The sequence below is a fragment of the Bombus pyrosoma genome, linkage group LG8 (assembly GCF_014825855.1).
Source record: "Bombus pyrosoma isolate SC7728 linkage group LG8, ASM1482585v1, whole genome shotgun sequence".
In the NCBI taxonomy this organism is placed as follows: Eukaryota; Metazoa; Arthropoda; class Insecta; order Hymenoptera; family Apidae; genus Bombus; species Bombus pyrosoma.
In genome coordinates this window covers 9,617,849-9,635,488 of record NC_057777.1, presented here as the reverse complement: position 1 = coordinate 9,635,488, position 17,640 = coordinate 9,617,849, and the positions used below count along the sequence as shown (strand labels likewise).

Below are 17,640 nucleotides of genomic sequence, written 5' to 3'. Positions count from 1 at the left end.
CAGGTGCGAACACGAACGACGGACCAACGGTGACCGGGACACCGGTGCTGTATTGTCTCTCGTGAGTTCCTACTTACCGAGTTCCTACTCTCTGATCAATGATCAGGTAAAGAGAGAAAGGCAAACGGAAAAGGCTGCGGACCGTCGATAGCTGTATACACCGTGTTGTTACTTGCTACACTTCCCTGTAGCGATGGGATCTCAAAACAACCTCGAATCGCATCGCACCTGCATATGCGACGTTTGAAGAAACGCGAAACTTTGAACACGAATCGAAGCATACGATTTCTTGAAAGTCTCGATAAGTCTTGGAATTCTTGGACGTCACGAATATGTTGGAATATCTTGATAGTTTGGAGAATTTCAGTAGTTTTTGCATTAGCTTGGTAAGTATCCGATGTCTTTCTGGTGTCTTCGATCGATGCTTTTGTCCAAATAGTGGATCAACATGAGCTGTTGACGAAGGTTCGAAACGTTCGACTTGTCATAAACACGTTTATTTATGTTATTCACCCTATATAATATATATAATATTATAATTTACCCTACTCTAAAGCTACACTTAAGAGCTTGATGAAGACTGAAGAAGATCGAGACTTCCAAGACGAAGAGTTGCAAATGTTCGAATCATGTTCGAAATTCTTGGAATATTCGTGGCCTTGTAAAACGCCCATCGCTACTTCCTGCTTTCGTTCGTTGCTTTGCCGTGCAGCAATTTTAGATTCTTGGTTAGAAAAACCGGGCATATGCTCGATATGCGAACTTTTACTCAGCAAAAACAGCGTACTACGTATGTACAATAATATGAACGATACGGGACGATCGATTCTCTCGTGTACTCCCTTTTTCCTTTCTCTCTCTCTCTCTCTCTCTCTCTCTCTCTCTCTCTTATACACACCCTTTCTGTGCCTTTCTTCTCTCTCTCTTTCTCTTCTCTCCTCCTTTGCAATTCTTGCTCTCCGTTGCTCGCACAATTCACCAGCAAGCTATCTCGCTTTCTTTCTTTCTCCATTATCGCGCACCCAAGTAGAATAATCGTTAAGCAAAGCAGCCAGAAGCGTGCGTTGAAATACAAGACGAGGAAAAGGTGATACCTCGTCCTGGACCGACCTAGATCGCTAGACACCGTTAGACGTATCCAACATCGAGACCAGCTGATAACTCGGGTCAACGCATCGTCTCTGTTCACCTTTCACTCTGCGATAGATAGCGAACTTCTGTACCGCTTATTCGTGCTACAGTCGACAGCTATTATCCGATTGTATCCGTAATAAACGAACGCGATCAATCACGATCGTTTAAGCTTCATTTTGTTTCTTTTATGGTAGACGTCCGTTCTATATAATACAGCTAAATCAATCCTTGTCGTTTTAGTTGGCACGCTGTTCGACCGCGATTAGTAGATATAAAATCGTTGAAAACAAGAGAGCGTACAAGTGGAGCGCAGAGTAAGAAGCTCGATCAGTTATCGTGACGCGACTAGAGGAAGCAGAAGAAGGTCAATCGAGACGAGTACTAATCGTTTGATCGACCAGTTTTGGTAACCGATTTCAGCTGCTAGGTTGTTTATCGGTAAATCTATTAGATGCTAGTCAACGTTAGAGATGATTGGCGCCATTCTAATTTCTCTCAATTACGGCCAGGGGTGTGTGGTTACGGACAGAAAAGATTCAGTTAAATCAGTTTCGATGAAACTCGTTACGGAGCTAAATTGCGCACGCCAACTTTACAACACACTCGAGTTAAAAATACTAATTGTTGTCCGTTTGTTTCTTCGTTGCTTTCTTTCTTAAGAATATACGTATACGAATATACGTGAGATAATCGTTAATTTTCTGTCTTTTCGAAGCTAATTTAAAAGTCACGGCGACGATTGCTGGCCGAGGCTGCGCCGAGAGTTTCCTCTCGGAGGGAACGAAAGGTTTCAAGTGAATTTGAATAGTCGGAAAAACACAGGGGTTGGACGATCGTGAGTGAATATTGGGTAGGGAGATGGTCGCGATAGCGCGTGTTCCATGGTCGAGAAAAGTGCTGGTTGAAGATGAGTGATTGAGCAGAACCTCTGTACACGTCACGCCGCATCGCGTCGGAAATGAGTCCTTTTCGATCTTACGAAAGACGCCGAACGAAATCCTGCATGCGAAGTAGCCTCGACACGACATAGACGATTCTTTGTACGATAAGTGAGTTTCGTGATTAACGAAGTTTCTCGAACGCATGGAAGAGGAGTCTGTTATAAACGGTACGTATGTATGTTACGACTCGTGTAACGCGTAATGGCGCAAATGCGATTCTCTTGTCGAGGGCAGCATCTAATCAGACAGTTCCTCGATACACTCCGTTTATGAACGATGAGAGAATCAATTATCTGGATTAGTAATTACTTATCTGGAAATTGATAGAAATTGTTTTTAATATTTTTGCTGTATCGAAAACTGACCATTGCGTGAATCGTGTTCTTTTTATACGCTGAGAATTTGGTTTTATAATTCTCTTTGTTAAAGGAGATCATCGTTAAAAGTTTGTAATTGATTTATCATGGTAATTTTAGCGAAAAATTCGAAATAATATGCTTGAAGAAGAAGATAAGAAAAGGCGGGATTAATAAATTAGTGGCCGTGTTCGTGATCTTGGAATAGAACGCCATAAACTAATATTTTCGATGGCAATATTTAAATACGTAAATCGAAGCATCGTTATTTCCTACTTCGCGTAGAGGATGCGCACGTAGTTCCGTTTTGAACGTGCTGTGGTAGAGACGAGAACTACGTTTCAAACGCTTGCTTACTCGGTAAATCGAAATAGGAGAGACGTCGGTAATGCAATACGTTTTGAGCATTGTAGAAATCGTCTTTACCGACTACCAGTAAGGTTTCTACCGTTTTTCTATTCTACCTTTCGCTACGATATAGCGGCCTGCAAGGTACGTACGCCAGAATCGATCACTGTTATTCATTCTAATTCTTGATCCTCTTTTTTACGTAAATGCTTTTTCTTTACGTAAATAGATTATCTCTTGTTCTACATTCTTCTTTCCTTTTTTCTATCTTCTCACATGTTCAATATTTGACAATTCTATTTGTACGTACTCTAATGATATATACCTATTTGAACCTATAATTGCAAGGACATCATCCGAAGCGAATGTTCTCTCTTCCAGAGGCAAATAACTGTTTTTAATATCGCATTCCCGTTTCAAACACTTCGTTATCATTTTTCTCTAGCGTCGTTTCTGTAATTTCATTCTACGTAACATAGGCTAATTGATATTTACGAATTCCGGTATGATCAGTTTCCGCGATCACGAGATTTTACGTTCCGGCGAGCTTATTTCGGTCGATTATTGAGGAAAAAGGATTGGTATAGCAGTTTTCGCGATATGATATCGTGCTAAGGTGATTAATTAAATACAAACAGGACCACGCCCGCCTCAAACAGACGAGAAAACGCGATAGCCCGATTGCACGAAACGGCGACCCTCTGGACTACGCGTTCTTTAACAACGAGTCACACGTTCTGCGTCCTTTTCCTGCGATACTTTGCTACTACCGGAATACTCTACTCCGATCGCGACGAAAGCTTTTTCATAATTGGACTGGCTGGGTGCGGATTAATAGCCATCAAGTAACAATCCAATTTTACACACAACCTTACACAAATCCACCGAATAACACGCAGGCTACGTAAAAGATGAGAAAAAGGAAGAAACGGATATCGATCTATCTTGAATTTTAACGTTTCAAGAAAATCCCTACCAGAGGAAAACAAGACATTAAAATTATGGAAAGAAACAGGCCTCGTTATAACGTATGAAGATGGAGGATTAATTGGATCGACGAATGACGAGAGACATGTGAGAGATAGAACGATCGGAGGAAGCGTGACTTCCAGCTTTTCTTTCCTTCCTCGCGATAGTTGGAGCACGTTGGAAGCACGCGGAGTTTCCAGCACGACGAACGGAAGCTCGCGCTCGGTGTAGAGCTGCTCGTTAGTACGCGAAACCGATGGAGTTGATGGGCTGTTCGGGTAACAAGGCTGGCCTAGATCGAGGAACCAGCCAGCGATGCCGCGAAGCAGCTTCGACTCGCCTTTCGAACACGCAAACGACTTTCCTCCCGTTTCAACTCGTCCGCGATATCGTTACCGATATACGCAAACGTTTGGCAAGATTCGAAAAGGAACCTGCGATTGAACTGATGAACAGGGACAGGCGAATAGAAGACCATTAGGAAGACTAAAAAGAAAAGGGCAGGATTAGGTGGAAGAGAAAATTGTCGAAATCGTGAGGACAGAAATCGTGTTTGATGGGGGTGTTTAACGGTGAAACGATCAGACGATCGTTGGGATCTGGGTCGAAGGAAAGAGTAGATGTTCTCTGATTGCTCGTTTCGCTTTATCCATCCCCGTGACCTCAAGGCGAGATTGCCACGATCGTTCTTCTAATATCTCCACGAAGAGAACGATTTTCTCGCGCTTCGCTATTTCACTTGTTTCCAAAATGCCAAGATTCTCGATTCTTAATTCTTTGCGGATGAATTCTCCTTTTTCTTTTTCAACGATAGCGCAGAGTATAATAAGCTAAAAATTAACGCAAATTGTAATTTTAAAAGTACGATAAGCGTGCGCTCTCGTTTTTAATGGAATACTATCGCGCAGAGTTGAAAAGAAGCGGAGTAGGACGAATGCAAATTCATTTCTTATCCTAATGGATCGAACTCGCCTCAATCTCACACGCAATTTTCATTGCAGAGTATTATTGGTCGAAGCAAGCCCACATCTACTAATTGCGCCCATTTCAAGCGTACAGTGTGGATTCTTATCCATCAAAGAAATATTCAAATATGCCAAAACATAAAATATCCAAACTAAAGTAGCTGTTATTGTATCAAACGAGTGGAGCGAAATCAGATTCCATTTCCTTGCCTATGTTCACGAGCGTTGCAGGCTGTTGATCAGTTACTTCCATGTCATCTCGCTATTCTTCTCTCCAGCTTTTTCCCCACATAGTGCGTATGTAAATGCCGATAGATTTTCTAAAAATTCTAACTTGGCAGTCTCCTACGGACGTACGTAACTTTCGAACGTAAAGTCTGTTTGCTAGTTAGTCTCGAAAGGGTTAAGCAGTAGCTAATTCGACGCTAAGACCAAAGAGAACGAACAGAAAATATCTCTTCTGAAGCGGATGTGTCGCGTTGTTTTTCCGCTTCGGAGTTGCGCGGACGCGTCCTTATATATACAGAAGCGCCTGTGCGATGCAGAAGGAGCCCCGTTGATGGCAGTGCTTGTGGTTTAGGAGGTTTGACGTAGGAGGGTACGATGTTTTCCATAGGCCGTCTGTCGAGGGCACCCCCTGCGGATTAAATGGAACCTAACCCTGCACGTATTGATCCAATAACATGGGTGCTGGATACACAAACCGAGGGAGAAAACTCTGGGAGGAATATCGCGAGGGCCAGTTGGCGGAAGACTGTGGAAGAGAAAAAAGAAAAAAGAAAACAATAGTACCGTTCGATCGACCGAATTAGGCGAGTAATGGTCGTCGCAATACTCCTACGACTTTTCTACGTTTATACGTTAGACAGCGAAGATGTAAGAGAATATTTTTTCTTGTTTCTCGCGTTTATAGTAGATCGTAAAAGTTATCAATATGTCTTATCTGAAATTAGGAAACAGCGAGGAGGGAGATCTAAGAGAATTCTATCGGAGAAGGAAAATTTGAAATAGACTTAATCACAACCGAGGGCCGGTTAGTTATCAGTACCGTCACGTTTTACTCTTATTTTTGATATATCGCGTTTAGTTTATCTTATTCTGGGGATACGTTGCCGCTTCGTTTCTAAAAGATACCTGTTATTCTAGTCCACAACGATAGTCCAATAGCTACGAAGTAAAGTAAAATCGTGAAACGAGAAACTACACTTTAAGAACCGAGTGTAAAGTACTCGGGTGGGCGAATACTTTTCCGATCAACCGCAATTATCTCTATCCGTGCAATCACAAATACAAAGTGTAGAGGGATGGACGTTTATCTATGAACGTTTACCTACATGTTCCAGGCATCTGCGATTTATAATGCATAGAGTGTGACTATAATCGTGTACGGTCGTCTAGTCGTACACCTGACCCGATAGATCACGTACACAAGCACGTTCAGGCGAACGTACGTGTGCATGTGTACGTACTTATGTACGCAACACGCGTACAAAAGAAGAGCGGCGAGGGTTAGGCCCTAATCGACGTATCCCCCTTGAGAAGCTCTCGCTACGAAGACTTTAAAGCCAAGTTATTTCCATCCGGTCTCACCGTGCCACCGACGACACCCGCTGACGACGTGTTTCGTGTTAATTGCGTACCTTAATTAAAATTAATATCGTCCAAATTAAAATTAATTGAGCCGCTCTCTCGGTCGTCCTTTAAAAGAGGGAAAAAGAAAGAAGGAGAAGAGAGGTAGCGGTAAATTGAAACGAACCGAGTGTAGGGGTTGTTTCGTGACGCGTGACATTTAATCCTTTCGATCACGGCACATTGCAATTATTTTAATGGACGTTTATGCGTGTAACTTGCAAATGAGTCACCCTCTTGTTGTCGTTGGCCGATCGTTCCGACCAACTTTTCTTCTTCCTTATATCCGATCCTTGATAATCGCTCTTTCGAGGATAATCTTTCGTAGAATCGAACCGGGGAAAACTATCGTCGAACGTTTGACCGTTATTGGCGCGAATCGAGACGTTAGAGATAAGTCAGAGAAATTGTTCTGGGTCAGGAAATCGAAGCATCGAGGTAGATTCGTGATTGAAACAACTTTTGTTTCGATTTATTGAACATTCACCCCCGTTACTATTATTCGTACATACTCTAGTACATTCGTGAATTTTTCAAGAACCGACTATAACGTTGAATTCGTCTCGACGAGACCAGTTTCTGCGTGGCAAGATCGTTCTTGTCGGCGACAGTTGTAAAAAAATATAATACAATCTACGTGTGCAGTTCTATGATACGCAAAAGGCAGTGATACTTAACATATAGTGTTACGGTAACGTGTTTGCATCGCTTAACTGCATATAGGTCATTTGCAACGCGCAATACATGCAAATTGCGCGTTGTATGTTGCCACGGGATTCTGTTCGCTCGCCTTTCTCCAATGGATATTTTGTTTCTCGAAACGCGTCACGAACCATCGTCAAGCTTAAGGGAACACGCGTATATTTCGATTCTAACAAAATCGATCAAAATGTTGCCTCGCGCCGGTACGTGTAAACATACATAAAGAGCGAGAAAGAGAGAAAGAGAGAGAGAGAGAGAGAGAAATATGTGCGGACGAGCGCGTGCGCACGTGTGTAAATAGATACGTGTATCCATGTACATAATATCAAGCGGAGTATACAACGAGTATCTAGAGCGAAGACGAAACAGTTTTTCGGCTAAAGCTATACTCTGTCTCCGTCATTTATATACATATATATATATATACTACATATATGTATACGTATACATATACGCGTAAAAATATCAAATATATAATACATAGATCTCTAAGACGGATTGTATCTAATCTATAACAATGTCTACACAACAACGACATCTGCGCGTAACGGTGCGTACTCTAGGCTCTACACATCTATGGGGGTTTCTCTTGTCTAAGGTGTCTCTCACGGGGATGAACATGGCGGAGCGTATTCGGTTTTTCCAATGTTCTTCTTGCTGCTCCCGCTGATTGTCATACACGTGTATGTGTGTGTCGAAGCTTCTATATCTCGATGGTAGGTTTCTCGTACGATTCTTGAAAAAGATATCAGAACGTACACAATGTTCGAACAACCGGCTAAACACAGACGCGTTCTTCGACGACGAAGACGACGACGACGACGACGATAGCTGCCGTAACGAACGGGGATAACCTGCAGCTTTCGTTTCCCCTTTTCCGTGCCCGCTCCCTCTATCACGTTTTCCTCACGATCAAACGTGTCGCCGCCTAGCGGCTGTGCCCTCTACCAACCGACAGGAAGGTTAAATGACAGCCCACCCCATTCACCCGGCATACTACCACACCATCACCGTCACCACCAGCACTAGTAACCACCATAGGTTCTACCATCTCCACGTGCATCTACGAGACCAGAGCACGGCCACCAATACTGTCACCACCACCATCACCACCAACACCACAACCACCACCGCATCACCACCACCACTACCACCACCACCGCCACCTCCATCAACGGTGAAATCCAACTCCGACCCAACGACTACCTTCGCAAGCCTCCTCCTCTCTCGAATCGCAAACGTGCCGCGCCCGTTAATTCAACGGCTAATCAATTCTTTCCGCGATTTCTGCATGCCCTAACCTACGCTCGGCCTCTTTTCCATCTTCCACAGCCCCTTCTCTTGTCTCTCTCTCCTTTCTTTATCGGAGTCTTGTAACGTCCGAGAAGATTCGTTCTTTCGAATCGATTAAATTTTGCAGAATCGAACAGGATTACGTCGAAATTACGACAACGCGGTGGTTGCAAGGGGTAGCCGAAGTGCAGAGTTACTAATGGGATGCAATGTAGGGAACCCCGTAACATCCAGCCGGTAGAGTAAAACGAGACGGTGAATGATGTAACGAGCGTCGCGTGCCATCGATAATTACAGAGACGCGTATTCCTGTCTAGGTGGAAGATTCCCGCCCTTTTCTCTCTTTAACAGCTACTCCCCCTATCGTATTTTTGTACTTAAACGACGTTGTCGATGTACCGTGTGTACAGTGACTACTGGCGAAACTCTGAAACGCCGAAATCAATTCGATTCGATCCAGCCGGACCAGAAATTTCCAGCGTACGTTTACGTTTCGTGATCGCGGCCTGAGACTCGCTAACGAAGAACAACAACGAGCCTCGTGAATAGCTTCGAAGATCTGCCGATTCGATGAGTTCGCCAGATTGTGCCATAGCTCGTTGTTTACAACGTCTGATGAATCGTTGGCGATGAGAGTGAATGATTCGGTGGCGAAATCGTATTACGCGTGATGACGAGAAAAGCAATGGGAATTACTCGAATTTAGGCAAAAGACTAGGATCGAACGTGAGTTACGAGCATATCCGTGTACGTCATTCGGACACCGATCGAACGTCGCTGCTAGTAGAAACTCTGATCGAAACTGGGGAAACCAAGCAACCTAGAGGGGAGTCGATTAGAGGAAGAGAGGGAGGTGCGAGTGGAGGGAAAGAGAAGGCGTACGATCGACCTAAACCCGACGTTAACCTTTTCATCGACCCCGTTCGAGTTCTTCACTACCCCGCCGTGGCGCCGCTTTAATTCGGTACACTGCGCCGAGGATGGAAACAAGCCTGATTCATTATTCAATAAACGACCGCAGATATTTCGGGGTTGAAACCACGGAAGATACTATGTGTGGGCTACTCCACCCCGGAACTAGGCCAAGTGGACGATCTCATCAACTGTTCGATCGCGATAATGCGTCGACGATTCTGTTACGAAAACGGATGCGTGTAACCACTTTGTTACGTATCCGCAAGAATGGAAAGCATTGCCTTTACTTAGCGACGTGTGGCGTGGTCGAAACGAATCCATCGGTTCGATTCGATCGTTCGAAGAAATATACTTTTCACGAAATCCCTTAGATTCCGAGAACCACTCTTACGAGGATAGGAAAATAGAATCCATCGAAGAAAATAGGTCGGGGCCACGGATGATCGCTGGTTCGCAAGGAAAACACACCTGAAACGTTCCGACATCGCCATCTTGCCAATTCAGACATCACGATACGATTCCATTCAGAATCCATTCCACGGTCCACCGGTGCCAGTGATTTTAACGTTTTGGGAAATGGACAGTTCTAACGACTTTCTTGTTCGTGGTAGGGAAATGAGCGATTATATCGAATGGAAGCTTCGTCTGTTCTTTTTCTTTTCTTTTTTTTTTTTTAGTCGAACTTAAACGAAGGATTCCTTTTTCGTTCGTTCTCGCTTCTTCCCATGAACCGAGAAGAAAGTAGTTCGATCAACCATCATAGCCGCACCTTCCGGAAGGTGCCTTATCGACCGGAAACGCCGTGATATCCACGCTGGCAAGAATTAAGAGACACCTTGGCAGAGCCTTCGCCCGTTACGGTCACCTGTCGAGGGACGCGGAATTACTCTAATCTTTCACGAAGATGACGCTCGAGATTCGAAAGACGAAAGTTCACGAAATTTACGGAGCTTCTTCCGCCTCCTCTTCTTCCTTCGTGTTCCCTGTCCTCCGATACCTGCAAATATCCCATGAACTCTATCGTTCTTATTTGTTCCGCTTCTCCACCTTTGCAAATCTATCACGAAACACAAAGAGACCGCCAACACTTTTGTCAGAGTTCCTTCCACTTTGGAATCCAGAGAACACTGGAACGAATGAGACTGCGTTCGACGATGGCCACGAGACGAGGACAATGTCCCATCACACCAGTAACTCTTTAAAGGCGTACTGCTGTGACAAGACAATATCCCCGGCGAGTGGTTGAGCGGTTCGAGTCCTTCCGGCCGGCGAGATCCTACTTCCTTCGACATCCTCAAGGTCCGCGATTCGATCGGGATTTGGCGCGGTTCGCTGTTCGCGATGCAACCCGCGAGCGTCTTCGATATATTTCGCACGCCAGATCGATAGCGAAGGAATGATTCGCGCGAAGATCGTCGATCGTTTTCGCGATACATGACGACGATGGTAGAGGCAGGAACGGAAGATGCCGAGGCGAGGGTGGCGACTGGTGGTGTTATGCTTTGGTGTCGTTTCGCCGATGGCGGCGTCGATTCGACTCTTGCGAAGGCGGTATCGCTCCGTCGAGCGTCCCGACGGCACTGCGTCGCTCGCTGGCGACGGCGCCTCCGCACCCTGTCCCTCCCCCACCCGAGGGAGCTTCTCCTCCAGCTCCGTAGCCCCACCAACAGCGGTAAAGCACCCTCTCCTCGCCGGTTCGAGCCCCTCGGCGGGCCACCGAGCGTGGAAGGGTGAAAGGATGGCTGGTGCGCGCCTGTCCAACCGCGCATATTCCGCGTGCGACCGAGTACGGGCTCGAGGGAAACTCGGAGAGAACAAGAGGGAGAAAGAGAGAGAAGTGCGCGGCCAGCCCGAACAAGGGCGGCAGAGAATGGGAGGAAAGTAACCCTCGATGTTGCCGAGGGCCATCAGGGGGACGACGACTACGCGCAGCCATAGCCTGCTGCTTACCGATACTGGAAATACTGAAACCGTTCTCGCGTATCCAGCAGCTTGACTCTCTCCGTCTCCCCTGGCCCGTTATCCTCGCTTCCTGTTACACCTCGCGTTTCGGCCTGTCGCAAAACGATCGGGGTCATGACTGGAACGCGCCAACACCGCGCTTCGACCACCAGTTGTGCCAGGACGTCGACTAGAAATGTTTAATCGTTGAAGAATTCCCTCGTGTCTATCGTAAACGCGTTGAGATAGATGGAGAAGAGGTCACCGGTAACGATCGATTTTCCAATCTTTGAATACTTGCTTGGAATCGGACACGCGGCCGAAAGGATCGCGAATATATGGAGAAATGGAACGACGAAACTTGGTAAAGTTTGCCACAGTTTCTTGTATCGGAATCGAAGGAAGGAACATCTTCGAAGGTTCCTTCGGTTGCGAACAATGAAGTTGAATGACAACGGAGATAGTTACACGTGGAGACTCGAGCTTCGCCGGGATACGTAACGTAAATCGCATTGTATGCGAAGAATGGGCCGAAATAATTACACGATGTTATAATAGGACGATGTATCGTCCGAATCTCACGTAACGCAGGGTTTCAACCAGTTACGTTCCTGTCTGCCTGTTGGATCTAAATTTAGGCGTATTTCTTAGGCGAACGAGTTCGATCGGTTGGATGGCTGGAAGTCTGATTTAGTGATTGACCTTCCTTTCCGCTCTCTTCTCTTCCGCCAATTGCGAAGACTACGCTCGAAAGAAGCTCGAAGGAATCTAACGTATCGAAAAGAAAGCAAATCGATGGAAGAACAGATCTTGAGAAATTTCAGTAGAGTAGAAGAAAGGAATCGTCTAGTTGGGTGAAGGACGCGGTTTCGGATGAGAATGAAATGACCGGAAGAAGGCGCGGAAGAAAAAGCCGGCTAATGCGGAATGGCACGTGAGAGAGACGAGTTTACGCGAAAATTAGGCGGCGAACGAGAAAAAGCAGCGTCGCATCTCTCGATAGACGTACCGCAGGGGTGGAACATTGCGAAAGGGAGAGAGAAGTACGAAGGGGCGTATTGATCCACCAGCTGCGCGTTCTCTCACCCTCCACCCCCGCTCTCTATCCATCCTAGCGCCCCCCACTGGCCGACTCCCTCGCCCCGAATGGCTCGCCCCGTTTCACTTTGCTCTTTCCCTCCCCTCTTTCTCTCGTTTCGCTCTTTCTCTTCCTGCCCTGTTCGTCCACAGCGACGGGAACGATCAGCTCACGACCGCCATCGACCGACAAATCTTTCGTTCGAATACTCCTCGCAGCTTCCTTCCAGTTTAACCAACGGTCAACTCGACTCATTTTATTCTTGCTTGCCAAGACAATCTCCATGATTCGTGACTCATTCTCGAATCGACAAATCTTAAAGCCGAAAATATCTAAAAATATATGAAAGTTTTACTCTTCGAATTGTCCTGACGATTCTCCTCTGGACAACTATGACAAGTTACATTTATTTCTGCTGCCCTTCGGTCCGTCAGAGATACGACAACCGCGAATCCAGATGGATTCAGGATAATTGATAAATTATTTGGATGCGCGCGGAATCGAAGCCACCGCTAGTCGCCGTTTTCCCCGCCCCTCTTCCTTTCGTCCCTTGTCTTCCATCTCTCTCGCACCCCGCAACCGTTACGAAGCTTATCTCCTTTTCTCGCCGACCCTTCTCTCCCTTTGCCTCTGTTAGGCTGTGGGTGCACGTACACGCGCACACCAACATCCCTTCTTCTCTTTCTTCCCTAGCGCGATCCTCGGAACCTTTCCACCCCCGGGAGCTTCCACTCTAGACCGCGCTGCGCCGTAGCCACGCCGCTCCCTCTACTCTTTCAAACCCTCGCTACGCTCTGTCCACGTTCCTCGCGGTGATAGAACCGAATCGGAGTAACGTGCGGCTCTTTTACGCCCATCCCCCCCTATCTCCCCTCGCAATCCGCCTGCCCTCTCTCTTTCTCTCCGACGAATGTTGAGCAGCGGGTCTCGACGAATCATGCCGGGGAAGGCAACGTACATCTCCACGACTTTGCTAGAACCGTTGGAAACTACGTCTCTGGATCTTTCTACTGGTTCGGGTCTCGCTCAGTCGGGATCGTCGATTAGACGATCGATCGAATTTCTTCGGACTCCAGGGGTTTAATGCCCGCGCGGCGCTCTGTTGCCATTCAGACGCGTTACCCGTGCCATCTTGTACGGTTACTCGGTACTTTAGGGTTATGTTTCCAGAAGCTTGAATGGACCGATGGAATAGAGGAACTTGTATGGTAATTCGGCAGTTTCTCCAGGTTTCTTAAGGTTTGGCGAGAACGAGTAAAAAGGGGAAAAAGAGAAGACCAAAGGGGTGATATGAGGCGACTGAATGCAGAAATTTGTACGATAATCCTCGGGATTTCTTTAATTTTGAGATGTGATGAAAATGAGAGAGGACAAGAGGCGATGGTAATAGCTGGTGATTGATAGTTCGTTACGTGACAGCGATGGATGAGTACTACCATTCTTGCGATGGTTAGTGTTATTGTAACGCTCGTAGGGAGACAGGCAACGAATCACTGGCGATCGAGAATAATAACAAGAGGAAGGGCGAAAATAAAATAGCGTTACGCGCAGCGCATTACTGTCGGCTCGATCGAATCTTTCGAGTGGAAGAAGAAAGAAACATGATAGCTAAAATGTTTTTCCTTCGGAGGAATTTGTTCGATAACGTTGGAGAACGTTTTCTTGGATACAATTTTCTAATGTAAATCGTGCATCGATCCAAGATCGCGGCGCTTACCTTGAGAATCCGAGGATTTCGTAGGTCGAAAAATCCTGGAGGAGACGTTATCTCGAAACGACGATTTCCCGACGGAATCCTACGTGTAAAGAATTTCGATTATTAGATCCAGGGTTGATTGTAATCGTTGGATTGCTAACGAGAACCCTTCAGCGTAGGATGTACATATACCCGATCTGATTGGGCTAAACTTACTGAACATCGATCGTGGTGACAAATAGTCTGTGACAGCACAGGATAGGCACGCCAATGATAGCGAAAGTTTGCAGTAGTAGTAACGGGATTACCTGAAACGAAAAGAGAAAATGCGTCACTCGAGTTTCTTTTGAAACTCGCTAAGAGCAAAAAATATCTTTGGAACCTGTTAATTTTAGAACTACCGGTTCGTAATAATTTTCCTAATAATTCGATAGTTTCACGACGGTGAATTTTTCAGAATTTGAATAATTTTGCTGTTACACTATCTTTACACTATTTACACTATTACTGTATAGTGTATTGCTTATACTATTTTAATTTTAACTTTTATGGTACAAATTTTACGCAATTGTAATGTTAGATGGATTCGTCGATCTTACCGATCGCTCAGTTGCTTTCCACAACGATTTAAACGAAACGACGATGATATTTAGCTTCTTTTCTTAAACGACGACTAATTTTAAACGAAAATTTCGCGGACGACACCAGCTCGTCTCACGGAAAGCGCGAGCGGGCAGAAAAGTAGCAGGAGAGGTCGATTCGGAACATTTCGACGCGTTTCAAGTACATATGTATACGTAGAATGTAAGGGACAAGCTACGTTTAATACCGTGCGACGCGTAAACACGTGCGCGAAGAAGAAACGAGAGCCCGGCCGGTAGTACATCAGTAATTAAAATGCGACCTGTTGTTAATTACGTAATGACGTCGAGTTCCAGTTTTGGCCTTCTCGTTTCCTTTTTCACGCTATTGTAGCCTGATTTAATCGTTCGCGATGTCAAATGAAATTTACATAGATTTATCTGAATGTAAGTTTGTATGAAAGAACGAGATTAATCGGAGAGAGTGTTGAGAATCGAAGGTTCCGGGTGTATCAATGTACGCTGCTTCGAAAATGTCTTCTTTTGTACGCTTAAGCTTGATGAACTAATAAACTTTTGTTGGAAAGTACGTATCGTGATGAATATGTAATAGCTAAAGTAATATCAAAGATAATTGTGCTTTCTTCACGAATGACTAAGTACGTACGAGAAATTTCAAGTCCCTTGCTGTACAATTACCTAGTAATTTTGTATGTTAAACAAACCTTGTTGTTACCTAAAAATAACGAGTCTTACACCCTGAAAACTCGATTTCTGAAAATCCTGTTTTACCAAGCAACGAAAACCCGAAACCTTCGACTAAGATTAATCTCATGCCTCCTTCTCTTCTAATTTTTATCCTTCTTTGTCTCCCTATCCTCCTTCATATTTTATATTTCTTCCAATGATAGAAATATCAACGGATAAAAGTCAGATGCAATGTCTAATCGATGACGAATACGATGTGTGTTTCAGCGCCGGCATGGAGGCGGCAAACGGTGCGATCGAACACGATTTTCACAATGCCCTGGTGCCTATAAACGGTAGCCATTCCGGCAGCTCCGGCAGGAGTACACCGAATGGCGGCGACCCGGCACCTGGAAAACTCTTTGTCGGTGGCTTGTCTTGGCAGACCAGCAGCGAGAAGCTCAGGGAATACTTTGGCATGTTCGGTACCGTCACCGATGTCCTGATCATGAAGGATCCGGTTACACAGGTCGGTTTACTCGATGGAAGCTCTCCGTCGGCTTGTCCATCTCGGTCGCTGGCCCGAAATTTTCGTCGAGCTTCCACAATCAAAATTGTGATAATCGAATTTTGCCGAAATTATCAGATGTTACCTGAAAACGTCTCGCGTTTGAAAGATACCGAGGAAACGTAGAAAAGATGAAGAAGCTCGCGAACGGGCCATCGACGCGTTCAAATTCTTGTCCATTTCCTCCTCGATAGGTCAAACCGTTCGCATCGAAGGAAAAAGATTCGGGATCGGTAATGGGAAGGGGGTAAAAAGAAAAAAAAGAGAAAGAGAAAGAAAAAAAAAGATGAAAACGCAATTCGCCTCGAGGAGATTCGATGCACCAGTTTCTTCCTTCCACTTTTGCACGAGACTTCACACAGTAGATCGTAGAGAGAAAGTTGTACTAATCGATGTAACTAATTGCTGAGACAGTGTAAAGGAAGTAGAAGCGTATTTTGGTATTTTACTGTATTAAAACATGTATTTAAAACTTGTAAAAGGTGGAAAAGAGGCAGAGGCTCGTTTCTAAAAGATACGTTCGCACGGGATTCGAGAGAAATCACGAACGAGGACTGTGGGCATAGATTATACATATATTACTCGTATTCGGTAGCGATGCAATTAACGACCGTAACTTCAGTTGATTCTTATCATATTTATTCGAAGTCCTTGTCTCACGTAATCCTAGAATGTTTGTCTTACATTGGCTTGGACAGTCTTGCATGTAAACGGTAGTTTGGTAGTAATTAGTTAACTGTACATAAAAGGAGATTTTATGGTACCTCTTTTACAATACAGAGTACGATATCGAGATAAACGAGACAGGATACTTTTTGGACGGAACGCGACGGTAATAAAAGAGTTTTCTCGTTACAAGCAAGCCTACGAAAAAACTGAACCATACGAAAATATTCGCGACGCGTTTGTAGCGCCGCGTGCGTTTTATAAATGTTCAGGCGAAATCGACGTCTCGCCGGATTAGATCGACGGAAAAACGAAGCAATATCCATAGACTATAGGCAGGTTGTCGAATACAGTTAAAGAAAGGGACACTCGATATAGGAAGCAGCGAAAGCGTGCGTGCAGAGACTGAGAGAGAGCGCGCGTGTGTGCGTGTGTGTAAGAGACAGAGAGAGAGAAAGAGAGAGAGAGAGGGTGAGAAAGAGAGACGGGGAAGTTGGAAGAGACGGTCGTTGTGCATCGTGGCCGTTCTGGCTTGTTCGGTTACAGCGTAGTCGCGGCTTCGGTTTCATCACGTTCGCCGAGCCCGGTAGCGTGGACAAGGTGCTGAAGTGTCCAATCCACACATTGGACGGGAAGAAGATCGACCCTAAACACGCGACGCCGAAGAACCGCGCGAAACAGGCTAATCGCACGAAGAAGATCTTTGTCGGCGGCGTGAGTCAGGACACTAGCAGCGACGAAGTGAAGGCCTACTTCAACCAGTTCGGCAAGGTGGAGGAAACGGTGATGCTGATGGATCAACAGACAAAACGGCATCGTGGCTTCGGATTCGTCACGTTCGAGAATGAGGACGTGGTGGACCGCGTGTGCGAGATCCACTTCCATACGATCAAAAACAAGAAAGTCGAGTGCAAGAAGGCTCAGCCCAAGGAGGCGGTTCAGCCAGGCGCGTTGACCCTCGGAAAGAGGGTCGTTTTGGGAGCGTTGGGAGTTCGACTGGCGCCACAGCCTCCACTGCCGGTTGCCGCCGCCTCGCAGATCGTCGCGGCTCAGGCGCAGGCCCAAGTACAAGCTGCCGCGGCCGCGGCTGCGGCTGCCCAGGTACAAAACGCCGTCGCCGGATACGGAAAACTGTTCGCTAGCAGTTACCCGGCTTTGTCCGCGTATCGAT

The 17,640-nt window shown here is 45.7% G+C and overlaps 2 protein-coding genes across 2 annotated transcripts in view; one reads left to right on the top strand and one right to left on the bottom strand.

The window, feature by feature from the left end:
• Positions 1–17,640, bottom strand: part of LOC122570031 — a 58,316-nt gene that overhangs the window by 12,945 nt on the left and 27,731 nt on the right. Inside the window, exons 4-5 of the mRNA XM_043731844.1 lie at positions 14,184–14,275; positions 13,989–14,067 (exon numbers count right to left, since the gene is read on the bottom strand). Of these exons, the coding sequence (XP_043587779.1) occupies positions 13,989–14,067; positions 14,184–14,275 (171 nt within the window). The remainder of the gene's footprint in view (positions 1–13,988; positions 14,068–14,183; positions 14,276–17,640) is intronic.
• Positions 1–17,640, top strand: part of LOC122570025 (RNA-binding protein Musashi homolog 2-like) — a 123,747-nt gene that overhangs the window by 100,248 nt on the left and 5,859 nt on the right. The window contains 3 exon segments of the mRNA XM_043731828.1: positions 15,524–15,764; positions 17,016–17,638; position 17,640. The exon segment at position 17,640 is cut by the window's right edge and continues 5,859 nt beyond it. Of these exon segments, the coding sequence (XP_043587763.1) occupies positions 15,524–15,764; positions 17,016–17,638; position 17,640 (865 nt within the window).